Raw genomic sequence first — 12,252 nt, 5'->3', positions numbered from 1 at the left:
TTCCTGACTGAGTGGAATCTTCCAGCTGGCTGATGTAGAATTGGACTGTAATTGTTTGTTTCAAAGGTTTTCCTACAGCAAATTAAACACTTAGTACCATCCTTTCAGAGATGTGCCATGTTCAGCAGTGGTACGGTCCAGTACGCTGTACCAGCAAGGTATTTGTAGCCGGTACAGCGTACCGGAAAGAGGAGCAGCAGAACGGGGGGGCCGCTCGGCCGCTCCCACACATGCAGCCGTACCACCCCCAGCCCTTGAACGAAGGACCTGCCAGCATTCTGCTCCTTTCGCCACTGCGGTTCCCGGGAGAGCCCTGGAGTTCAGGGCTCTCCCAGGAACTGCAGAGGGGAAAGAAGCAGAATGTGGGGCAACCGGGTGGCTGTGGTACTGCCCCCAAACACCTCCCCCCCCCCAGCCCTGTCATCCGGCGGGGCTGGCTGCTGTACAGATGGAGGAGACCCTGCGTGGGAGGGCTGGGGTGGTACAGGTCCTGGGTGCTTGTTTCTGAAGGCGCAGCGGGAGGAGGACAGAGTTCATGGGGAGGGGACAGGGAGAGCGTGGGGGCCCCAGGCTGGGGGTGAGGCGAAGTCACATGGAAGGTCATGTGCCCCCTCCTTCCCCCCACCCCCTGTACCAGGAAGAATTGGATTCCACTTGTAGTACTGGCCATGTTGCTCTTTGGACTGTGTCTAGGCCAAGATATAATAGGTTCTGAAGATACTACATGGATGGATCTTCAACCCTGACACTTTAGAATAAAAATTGTGCATTAGCTTTTAAGGCTGAAATTTCCATTACCTTTTGTTGTTTGGAGTTCATTTTCTTTAACCTTCCTGTTTTACATGCTGGGCCATGAAAGTACCCACGCTTCAAACTAGAATGAAATTTGCGTAACTCTTTTCATATTCTAGGTATTTAAGAACTTAATATGTTAAATAGGGATAGTACTGTGACTTTATTTAGGCAGATGTTACAGTTGCAATAGCTGATATCTACCTTGAGTATTAGAATCTCTTTTAGTGAGAGAGGGGTTCGTACCCAGGTTACAGGTCCTAATGCTTGCTAGCCAGAACAAGCCAAGGGACCCCATTTTAATGTCCTCCAAAAGATGACCATGCTTCAGACAGTGTAGTACCTTCTCTAGTACTCTTGGTTGTAGCGTTGGATATGAACCAAGTTCCGACGTAGGACTGGAAAGTATGATTTGTTGTGCAGACAGACGTGCTCCTGGCTAAATCAGAATGACGCTGTAGAACCTGATACAATATTTCATCCCAAGAACATAAGAATCCCAAAGTGTTCGTAAGTATAGGAATTACTTTAGCTACCAATTCTGGGCTGAGAGAATTGTAGTTTGGCAGAAAACTGGCACCCCGCTTGCTGAAGAACAGTGAAGGCAAGAGAAATTTTGCCCAAGAACATGAGAACAAATCCCCTTACTCCTTATTTTTTTTAAAAAAAATAAGAAGTAGCCATGGGATCTTCAATGCACATGCAGATCAGGCAGGAAAGACTGAAAGAGCAACATGCAGTAAACTACATAGAACTCAGCGTTTCTGTCTTGGGAACGTGAAGTGCTGAGTTGTCCCTGCTGTATTTCCAACCTGTGGTTCCAGGAAATCTACATAATTAAAACCTAAGGATTAAATTTGTAAGCCATCTTCTTGGATGTACTTGGTTTGCTTTTGCCCAAATCTTGAAATTGTGATGTGGGAGGTTTGGGGTGTTGGTTTTAGTTCTTTGTTTCTCTGAAACGGAATTAGTATTTTACCTGCTGTTGACATGTAAACTTCAATAACATTTACTTTCCAAAAGATTAGTCCCACTGTACATGGGTGTAGAAAGCGATAAATTTTTCGTATGTTAAGCAAAGCAATAGTACATATATCACTCTGCAAAACAAGCCCAAATATTAGGACCATTGCCAGTAGTTTCCTAAGCTTATGTTACTGTTGTTTTTAATAGCCTAGGAGACATATACATGACTGGTAAGAGGTTTAACAATCTAAGCCTATTTTCAGAATTCAGATCACTGAAAAACAGCTCGAACTTCTGGTTATTTATGGACTTTAGTGAAATATTGATGGGAATACATCCTTGTTATCAATTATTTGCCATCTGTTCTCAGGGATGTAAGGCTGGCAATGGCTTTCTGTTAGCAGCTAAAGTGGTATAGAGGAAGGAAAATGGTGATATAGAGGAGGCCTATGAAGCATTAATTTATTAGAAACAAAATTTATCAAAATTAAAAGATAGTAATTTCAGTTCCTATTCTGTCTGTTAATCATGTATTTTTGACCAGAGCATAATTTATTGAAATCAGTAAATTAGGGCTTTTGATTAATCGCAGTATTAATGGCACTGCCAAACAATAGAATACCAATTGAAATGTATTAAATATTTTTGAATGTTTTTCAAAACATTTCAATTACAATACAGAATGCAAAGTGTACAGTGCTCATTTGATATTTATTTTTGATTACAAATAGTTGCACTGTAAAAATGATAAAAGAAATAGTATTCACCTAAGTACTGTAGTGCAATCTCTTTATCATGAAAGTGCAACTTACAAATGTAGATTTTTTTTTTGTTACATAACTGCACTCAAAAACAGAACAGTGTAAAACTTCAGCTCCTACAAGTCCACTCAGTCCTCCTTCTTTTTCAGCCAATTTCTCAGACAAGTTTGTTTACATTTACAGGAGATAATGCTGCCCACTTCTTGTTTACAGTGTCACCTGAAAGTGAGAACAAGCCTTCACATGGCACTTTTGTAGCTGGCATTGGAAGGTATTTACATGCCAGATATGCTAAACATTTGTATGCCCCTTTATGCTTTGCCCACTGTTCCAGAGGACATGCTTCCATGCTGATGATGCTCGTTAAAAAAATGTGTAGATTAAATTTGTGATTGAGCTCCATGGGGGAGAACTGTATGTCTCCTGTTCTGTTTTACCGGCATTCTGCCATATATTTCATGTTCTAGCCGTCTCGGATGATGACCCAGAAGACTTTGCTCATTTTAACAACCCTTTCACTGCAGATTTTTTTATTTATTTGAGAAAATGCAAAGAAGATACCAATGTGAGATTTCTAAAGATAGCTACAGCACTCAACCCAAAATTTAAGAATCTGAAGTGTCTTCTAAAATCTGAGAGGGATGAGGTGTGGAGCATGCTTTCAGAGCAACACTCCCATGCAGAAACTACAAAACCCAAACCACCAAAAAGGAAAATCAACCTTCTGCTCATGGCATCTCTCTCAGATGATGAAAATGAACATATGTCCGTCCGCACTGTTTTGGATTGTTATCGAGCAGAACCCGTCATCAGCTTGGATGCATGTTCTCTGGAATGATGGTTGAAGCATGAAGGGACATATGACTCTTTAGCGCATCTGGCACGTAAATATCTTGCATAGCCGGCTATAACAGTGCCATGCAAACGCCTGTTCTCACTTTCAGGTGACATTGTAAACAAGAAGCCAGCAGCATTATCTCCTGCATTTGTAAACAGCCTTGTTTGTCTGAGCTATTGGCTTAACAAGACGTAGGACTGAGTGGACTTGCAGGCTCTAAAGTTTTACATTGTTCTGTTTTTGAGTGCAGTTATGTAACAACAACAAAAATCTACATTTGTAAGTTGCACTTTCATGATAAAGAGAATTGAAATACTATCTTTTGTTTTTTACAGTGCAACTATTTGTAATCAAAAATAAATATCAAATGAGCCCTGTACACTTTGTATTCTGTGTTGTAACTGAAATCAATATATTTGAAAATGTAGAAAACATCCAAAAATATTTAAATGGTATTCTATTATTGTTGAACAGCGTGATTAATCACGCAATTAATCACAATTTTTTTTATTGTTTGACAGCCCTACAATAAACTAACCTTGCAAATCTGTAGACTCTCAATCTCAGAGACAGCGGAAGATAGACTGTATAATGCCTGCTTATTGCCATTATACACATTTTGAGAACTGAGTGGCTCCCCCCCCCCCCCCGCAGTGACAATTCAGAGAGTGATAACTCATATTTTCATGTAGAGACCACTTTGAATGTAACACATTGTTTCAGTCTGTACATTTTTCTTTCTAGCTTGAGGATGAAGCTCTCAAATACATTGGAGCACACTGTCCTGAACTAGTGACTTTAAACCTGCAAACCTGCTTAGTAAGTAATCTTTCCTGTGATTCCTATATTACATGCAATGTAGCTATAAAGGGCATCACTAAACAGGATTGAATAAGACTTACTCCACCCTTGAACATCGTCATTTTCCCAGACTGGAAAATTGTACTTTGGCAAGTTCTAAAAATAAATGTATAAAAATATTTTTTGGCTTTTTTTTCTTGTGGTAGCATTTGGTAGAGTCATACACGCCTCCAAAATAGCCTTGTTAGCTTCCGTTTGTGTCTCTTTGCCCTTCCCATGGGGCTTCTAAGCACGTTTGCAGAGCTAGCTGGAAAAATGCTTTCCTTTGGGCTGGAATGTAAGTTTGTTTGCATCCAAACTTTTACAGTAGCCTTTAAAACTGAATCAAGCAGCATATTTGCCCTCTAAAAAAAGACACTGAACCAACCATTAACAGTGCCAAAAATGTACTTTTAAGCCAAAAAAGGAACTGGGAGGGGTTCTTCGTGTATATCATCCAGCTCTTCTGACATGGCAGCATTAAGACTGTCCCCAAAGTTGGAAGGGGCTTGGAGATTTGTAGATCTGTGCCTCACTCAATAGTGTGTTTTAAGGAGGAGTGGTTACACTCTGAAGGGAGATGTATACATGATTGGCATGGGGATGGTGTCGTCAATAACTTTTCACTGTTGACATTGGGTACCTGGGATCTGGAAGATGCAACTTTTAGAAGGAGGTGAAAGGAAAACTAAGTAAGGTTCTCACTCACCTTTAATTTAACCCTTTGTAGAGGGGTTCTCCCCCCCCCCCCCACCTTTTTTTCTCACTTCAGCAGTTGGTCCAAAAGAGCTACTGCCAGTCGCCAGGCTGGTGCTTTCCACAAGGGAAATCGACTCTAGCCAGGTGACAAAATCCAGTGAGGCCCAGGTTGTTCCTGTGTCTTTATACTGACTCATCTCATCTCCTCCTTTCTTTATCTACTCCCACAGTATACCTTGGTCTTGCCATCATACTCTGTCCTCTAGCTGGCAGGGCTAAACTGAGCTCCAGAACTTTGTTAATGTTGCTACTGTCAACCAGCATGTCACTCTCCTGACAGATTCTGCCTCAAATGTTGCCATCCCAAACTGGTTCCTGGATTTAGACCGAGGTCCAAATGTATCCCTGGCCAAAGGGGATGCAGCTCCATTGAACTCAGTGAAGTTACACGGGTGCTGAATTTGACAGGGATTCAGACCTGTTTCTTGGCATTTATCTCTTGGGCACCAAGGCAGTAGATTGAGTTTTAAAAAGTTGTTTGTAAAACTAAATTGTGGGGATGTTGTGACCTCTAACAGACTTTCCTAATTAATCTTTCAGCCAGAATTACTTTGTCGGCATTGCTGAGGAAGTTGAGAGTGCTGTGGTGTTAGGCAGCAGATTCTGTAGTGCCATCCCCTAAAATATTTGCATGCCTGTGGAATCAGCTGCAGACTATTTATAAGCCATATCAGAGTGCCTTGTGCTGTTTCAGCTATCACGTAAAAATATTTGAACACATTTCTTGGCTGATAAGCGTAACTTTTCCTTCATCACTCTAAGCTGAATACCTCCTTGCTTGTCTCAAAACGTAGAATTGGGCAATGCATTGGATCTCAGTCATCGCTACTAATGGTTCTGATGTTTTGTTTTTTCTTGTAGCAAATCACAGATGATGGTCTCATAACAATATGCAGAGGATGCCATAAATTACAATCCTTGTGTGCCTCAGGCTGCTCTAACATTACAGATGCCATCTTGAATGCCCTGGGACAAAACTGCCCACGGCTTAGGTGAGTTTTCAGTCTGGACTCACACAGTGCAGATTGAGTAAAGATGTGGGTGACCTGGTAATGGAACTCCTTGAATTTTTTATTCTAAAGATCAGGACTTCTAGTCCAATCTGGAAGTGCACTTGTTTACCGCTGAAGTTATTTCCAGCTGTCCAGCGAGAAGATGACAATGAGTTAGTTATGTCCTAACTTCTGATTCCACAGAATATAATTCTACAAGATATCTTGGTGCAGCAGTGTTCTGTGCCACTCTGATGAGCTTATATAGAATTAGTGACCATTTCCTTTCAGTCAGTGTATTACCTTATTTTTGATTAAAACAACTGAAATTAGTCCACAGCTTTTTTGTGTTAAGAACTGGAAACGAGGTTTAAACTGCGTTATTCCCTGCCTCAATACCTAGTTATTAATGCTTGTTGAGGATAGTTTTGGAGCAGGTGAAGCAAAAGATAGTGGCGTGTTTTGTTAATTTTCACTATTTCAGACAGAGAATGGGCTTAAGGTGCCATCTCTTTAAAGATTTTACAGCATAATTAGGAAAATGACATGGTAGAGAAAAGAAAAGAATAGTATTATCTGGCATCTGTTACAGCTGTGTGCCCTGCTAAAATAAGTGGCATCCAGAATAGAAATGGAATTTCTACAATAAACTCAAAAATAAAGTAAAAGATTATGGCTACATGTTTCAGTTTTCATAGATATGCGGTTCTAACTTTGAAAGAGGAAGATAAAGATGCTGTGATTCCAATTGGATCCCATATTTATGTTCAACTCTGCCTGCAGATCAACTGCATAAAATGCCATGCTACTCTGAAATAAACCAAAGTGTCTCTCCCATTTAAGGGAGGTCCTGATCTTAAATTTTTAGAAATGGAAATAATGCTCTCCCCTGCAGCATTATAGCATTCAGGAGTAAAACTTGAGGGAAAAGGGGGAGGCATCATGAAACTGCAGTAGCTGAAGCAAAGAATTTTCGGCAGTCATCTGAACTGGGAATGAGCAATTTGCTATCTAGAAAACTTTAAATCAGTATGTTATGGCATTAAGTACTTATTCTTACATGACCTGAGCATCATCATGAAATACTATGCCATGTAATACATTAAATCATGGTGAGATTATCAAATGGAGTGGAGGGGGACCTCCATTCAAATGTGCTCGAGTATAATACTCCATGGAAATAATCCTCTCAGAGTACTGCCTTGACTTAGTCTCGCCCTGCCCTGCTCCCAATAAAACAGGGCGCTAAAGCAAAATGATTACCGCATGGTTAGTACGTTCTTAATTCTTTCTGTACAGAATATTAGAAGTTGCAAGGTGTTCACAGCTAACGGATGTGGGCTTTACCACTCTGGCTAAGGTAAGTGCTGCATTCCACTTTGTACATGGTGCATCTCTGTTTCCTGAGAGCTCAGCCTAACAGTAGTCGTTTCCCATGAAATTATATTTTCTAAAACATCTCTTTTTGGTTTAAAAGTTGCGTGGAAATGAGAGGGCTAAGTAGATCTCTACATTGTTCGTTGTTCCTTAAATTTTCAACATTGTATTTAGCCACCCAACTTCCAATTGAATGTAATATGCATCTAAAGTCAATGAAATTAACAACAGTTAGCGGGATACAAATCCCTGTACAATTTCATGCATCAGACAACTCAACCTGTACTCCTTATGAGTAACACTGAGTTAACCCCCTTTTCCTTTCTGTACATTTAAAAAAAAGATAAACAAATTAGTAGATATTTTATAAATGTCTTTAAATGGGCAGGCTTGATAGATATTCAGTATTATGCTTGTTTTTAGTAGCATTGTCCTCCAGGGAGCAACAAACTATCTGTAGTCATGACCAGCTTTGGAAAGAAGACTTTCTTTTCAAACACACTTCATTTGTGTTGAGCAAGGAGGGATCCAATAATTTTACAAGTACTGACTGGGTGTGTCTAATTTGCTTGTGTGCTTTTATTTCCTGCCTGTACTATGTAGAACTGTCATGAGCTTGAAAAAATGGACCTGGAAGAGTGTGTTCAGGTAAGAGCCCAGCTTTCTGACTATGGTGGTTTCATGTAGGAAGTCACAGCAGTGTGGAAACATGGTCTGTGACAAATGTGTCTAGGTTTTAACAACACCTAAATGATCAGAGCACAGAATCCCAAATTCATTTTTTAAAATGAAAACAACTTGTTCCAGAATCCTGATCAAGAAAAGGAGATAAGTTTGGACAAGATGAATTACTTGTATATGTTTGATCACCTCTATTCCAGTTTTCAACAGAGAATTGTATTGAAAGAATATTGAAAATCTTAAAATCTAAAGATCCTGTCAAATCTAGACTGTGTGCTTGTCTCCTAAAGACCATGTATAGTTCTGCAAATCTAGGCACCTTTGAAAAACCTGGCAACTGCAAGAACTACAAGCCCCAGGGTGAGATCTTTGCTGCCATTAAATTGAAAGCTCTCTGGTCCATAAACTGATAGAGATCAGTAAAGGTAATCTCCAAATATTAAATGTTACTGCAGCTGAAGTATTTAACAACTGTGACCTTGTATATGAAGGTGGAGGGAAATAACTAGAAATAAAGATGAGGTGCCCTCCAACCAAAAATCTCCCAAGAAGTCAGTGGGCTATAATTCTTCACCAGCCTTTGAGTCTGTTATCTGACTTCCTTAATAACTCGGTGCCACAGACTCATTCAATGGGTTTTTTTTAGAATGCCCTTCATATGTGACTGAACACTGTCCTTTAGCAAATATGTCATAAGAGTGAAAAGATTAATGTAAGATTTAAAGGTAAAGTGAAATATTGTGTTAAGTGGGTATGAAATAAGGAAGCCCTTGAAGAGACTGAATACCATAAGGGCAGAGCAGTTTTCCATTAGAAATGGATAGGAAGACCATGAAGTTAATAGGGTTTCACCTCCTGCAGTGAAAAAACAGACTGGCCCCAACATTCTGCACTAGGGATTTAGGAAGGCCATAGAAAAGGAAATTAAAGTAGTCCAGACAGGAAGTGATTTAAAGCTGTGTCCAGTCTTGTTGCTTTGTACAAAGACAACCTGAAAAGTTGTATTGTGCTTTTTTTTTGCTTTTTTTTTTTTAAGGGCAAGGGGAGTCAGGGTTGCATGTTTCTTAGATTAGAACTTCATGTCTCGTTTAGCCTAGAAGGATACGTCTAAATTGCAGTAAAAAACCTGGGGCACTGAGACTCGGGTCAATTGACTCAGGCTTACGGGGCTAAAAATTGCAATGTAGACGCTCAGGCTTGGGCTGGCCCCCAAGCTCTGAGACCTCCTGAGGGGGAAACGTTCAGAGCCCAGAGTCCAGCCCAAGCCCAAACATCCACACTATAATTTTTAGCCCTGCAAGACCCAGTCGGTTGACCCAGGCCAGCTGAGGCTGTGCTTACAGGTCTTTTATTGCAGTGTATACATACTCTGAGGACTGAAAAAGAGTGAAGTGAGGACACTTCAGGAGCTGGAGACTGAAATCTGAGCAGTTTAGAGCAGAAGGGGTTTTTTAGCAGGCTGTTAATGCCTGTTTAACTTCAGTGATAAATGAACATTTTGGACAACTGTATCTGTAAGTGTTCTGCTCACTCCAGCAAAACCTGGGAAGACCAGACATTCCTTATGTTTCAAATGGGAAGAACAAGAAAAGAAGAAAAACTTTAAAAAACCCTTTTAAACTACGCATCGTAAGGAAACAAAAAACGCAGACCCAACTTCTTAAAAATCCTTTCCGATCACCTTCTAAAGAATGAATAGGAACCTTTGGCTGAAATGTGGTCCAGATACAGACCAGTTCTGGAAATGTTCGAGATAGTGATTGCTGTTTCCAATGGGGGAGAAAAATGGTGAATATTTAAGATTCTAACTTGGGGTCAAGTTTTGGTTGGGAAGAAATTGCTGTACAAAGATTTCAGTCTTAAAGGGCTTTGTGTCTCTTCCAGATAACAGATAGTACATTAATCCAGCTTTCCATACACTGTCCGCGGCTTCAGGTGTTGGTAAGTGTTTGGGCAAAAGTTTTTTGTGTTCTCACTTCATAAAATGGGAGCCTCCAGATTTTTCCCAATTGAGGATTGCCTCTGCAATCTGCCAGGCATGTGATGGTTGTATCTAGTTTGTATAACATGCAGTAGTCTGCAGCCCCTTTTTGTCTTGAATATGGAACTGTGACCTGTGAGACTAGAATGCAGTCCCAGCTAAGTCAGTCCTATGGATATCAAAGTGCACTGTTGTAATTAGCTTTCATGTTCTGTTTCCCTGCCAAAACCCTTCAGATACCTTTCCTTTTCCAGTGGCATTTTATCCTCTCTTCCATTCTGTGAGTTTACAGCTCCATTCTGGTTCCGCAGCTCTGATCACACATCGTATGATCCAAAAAGAAATTCTCCCCCATCTCATTACTGCATTGCAGTTGTCTGCTATTTTGAAGGCTGTTTCAGTGATTTCACACGTTGTGGCCTGAAAGCAATAGGGCGTGGTCCGAAAGCAATAGGGCGTGATCCGGGATTAAGTTGAGAAGTTTTACCAACTTCCCCACAGAAATATTAATAATAATAATATATATGCATTTGGATTTTTATTTGTTTTTAAAGCAATACTTTTGATCTATGAGTGCGTTAATCAGTTCAGACTTTATATAATTTGGAAAGTAATTATCTTGGCACATGGTTTAATTGCTTTAGTTACAGCCCTAGATCGTAGAAGTCTATATAATTCATTCAGTGGCTGGGCTATCAGTCTGTCCTGGGAGGGAGAACAGAGATGAGCCCACGGTTTGGAAGAGCTCAGTTAAAGTCCCTGCTCCACCACAGACTTGTTGTGTGACCTTGAGCAAGTCACTTATCCTCTCTGTGCCTCCATTCTCCATCTGTACAATGGGGGTAGCAGCACTACCCTGCCTCATGCAGGTGCTGTGAAGAGCAATGTATTAAGATTTTGAGGCAGTTCAAATACTGCAGTGATGGGGGCCAGATAAGTACTTGAGATGGAAAGCTGCAACCACCCTCGTTTCCTTTCTTCACACTATGCTTCAGAAGCCGTTGTTGTTGAAAGACAGTTTAATAGCAGTCATCACCTCTGAATCTGAATCTTACTCCATGTGTGAAATGTGCATTATTGCTCTCATACAGGAAGTTTTGACTTGTGGGTTAGCATTTAACAGCCTTAGCTACAGTCCTACAAGGATGTATTCATAGAATAAAGGGCATAAGTGATGGCCCTAAATAAAAAGAACTGGGGTAGGGATGGAGGAGTTCAAATGAGTTCTCTTCACTCATTTGGAGCATGAATGCTTCTGGCCTGTAACCTATTGAATCCAGCTTTGACAAGCCTCCATGTCCTGGAGTAGTCCTTGCAAGTTAGACTTCATATTCAGTGGGAGTGTCTGCTTCAACCTGAGGTGAGGGGACTACAAAGCAAATGTTCTCACTTCTAAACAGCATGTTCCTTCTGTGTGAGGGGAGGGACAGCAGAGGCCACTAGGGAAGGGAGCTCTCACTAAAACAGCTTCCACTCCACCTGCCCTGTGCCTTAAAATGGCAGTTCTATCACTGATGGCATTTTAGATCTGAAGTGTTCAGGCATGCCTGCTGTGCTTCCTTGCACCCTTTGGGCAGGAAATTCCTGTAACTTCGGGTGTTTCTCTGTCTCCACAGTGCTTCGTTGTTTTAGCTGCACAGTTTCTGTCTCTGGAGCACTCACCCAGTGCATTCTCCTCCACAGCGATCTGTGCACCAGCTCTTGTTCCTAGTTCCTCTGCAAAGTAAATGATGCATGAACTATGCAGATGCTCTGGGGATGGACTGACATCACTCACAATGGTGGAATGGTGAAGTCTCCCAGCTCCCTGCACAGTTTAGTTTCACATACTAGAATATTTAAAAATAGGGGCAGCCCACAAATGATGGGAAAGTCTGTCCTCCTTATAGTTCCAGTGCCTACAGCTCAAAAGAGTATTACCGCTGTGTCTGGGGTACTGTATAATACTGTAGTATTGAAGATCAGGTAAACTTTATAGTTGTCTTGTCTTTTTTTGACACTACATGGCTGCTCTTCCGTCTGTTGGAGGCTCTTCACCTCCCATGATTTCATTCTGGAATGTATTAACAGGCGTGTCGTATGTAAGACAAGGGAGGTAATTTTTTCCACCCTGCTCTGCCCTGGTGAGGGCTCAGCTGTGTGTCCAGTTTTGGGCACCAAACTTTGAGAAAGACGTGGACAAATTGGAGAGTCCAGAGGAGGACAACAAAATGATCCGAAGTTTAGAAAAGCTGACCTATGAAGAAAGGCTTAAAAAAAACAACA

At 41.0% G+C, this 12,252-nt stretch overlaps 1 protein-coding gene across 5 annotated transcripts in view; it reads left to right on the top strand.

Moving 5' to 3' along the window:
• Positions 1–12,252, top strand: part of FBXL20 (F-box and leucine rich repeat protein 20) — a 72,193-nt gene that overhangs the window by 54,227 nt on the left and 5,714 nt on the right. For all 5 annotated transcript variants that reach the window (XM_084615939.1, XM_084615937.1, XM_084615938.1 and 2 more), the window contains 5 exons: positions 4,102–4,176; positions 5,818–5,948; positions 7,248–7,308; positions 7,929–7,973; positions 9,891–9,947. In XM_084615939.1, coding sequence (XP_084472065.1) covers positions 4,102–4,176; positions 5,818–5,948; positions 7,248–7,308; positions 7,929–7,973; positions 9,891–9,947 — 369 coding nt within the window. The remainder of the gene's footprint in view (positions 1–4,101; positions 4,177–5,817; positions 5,949–7,247; positions 7,309–7,928; positions 7,974–9,890; positions 9,948–12,252) is intronic.

This window comes from Lepidochelys olivacea (genome assembly GCF_965140295.1).
Source record: "Lepidochelys olivacea isolate rLepOli2 genome assembly, chromosome: 27".
NCBI classification, from domain to species: Eukaryota; Metazoa; Chordata; order Testudines; family Cheloniidae; genus Lepidochelys; species Lepidochelys olivacea.
Note: the sequence above shows the minus strand (reverse complement) of the source record. Positions and strands in the feature narration are given on the sequence as shown.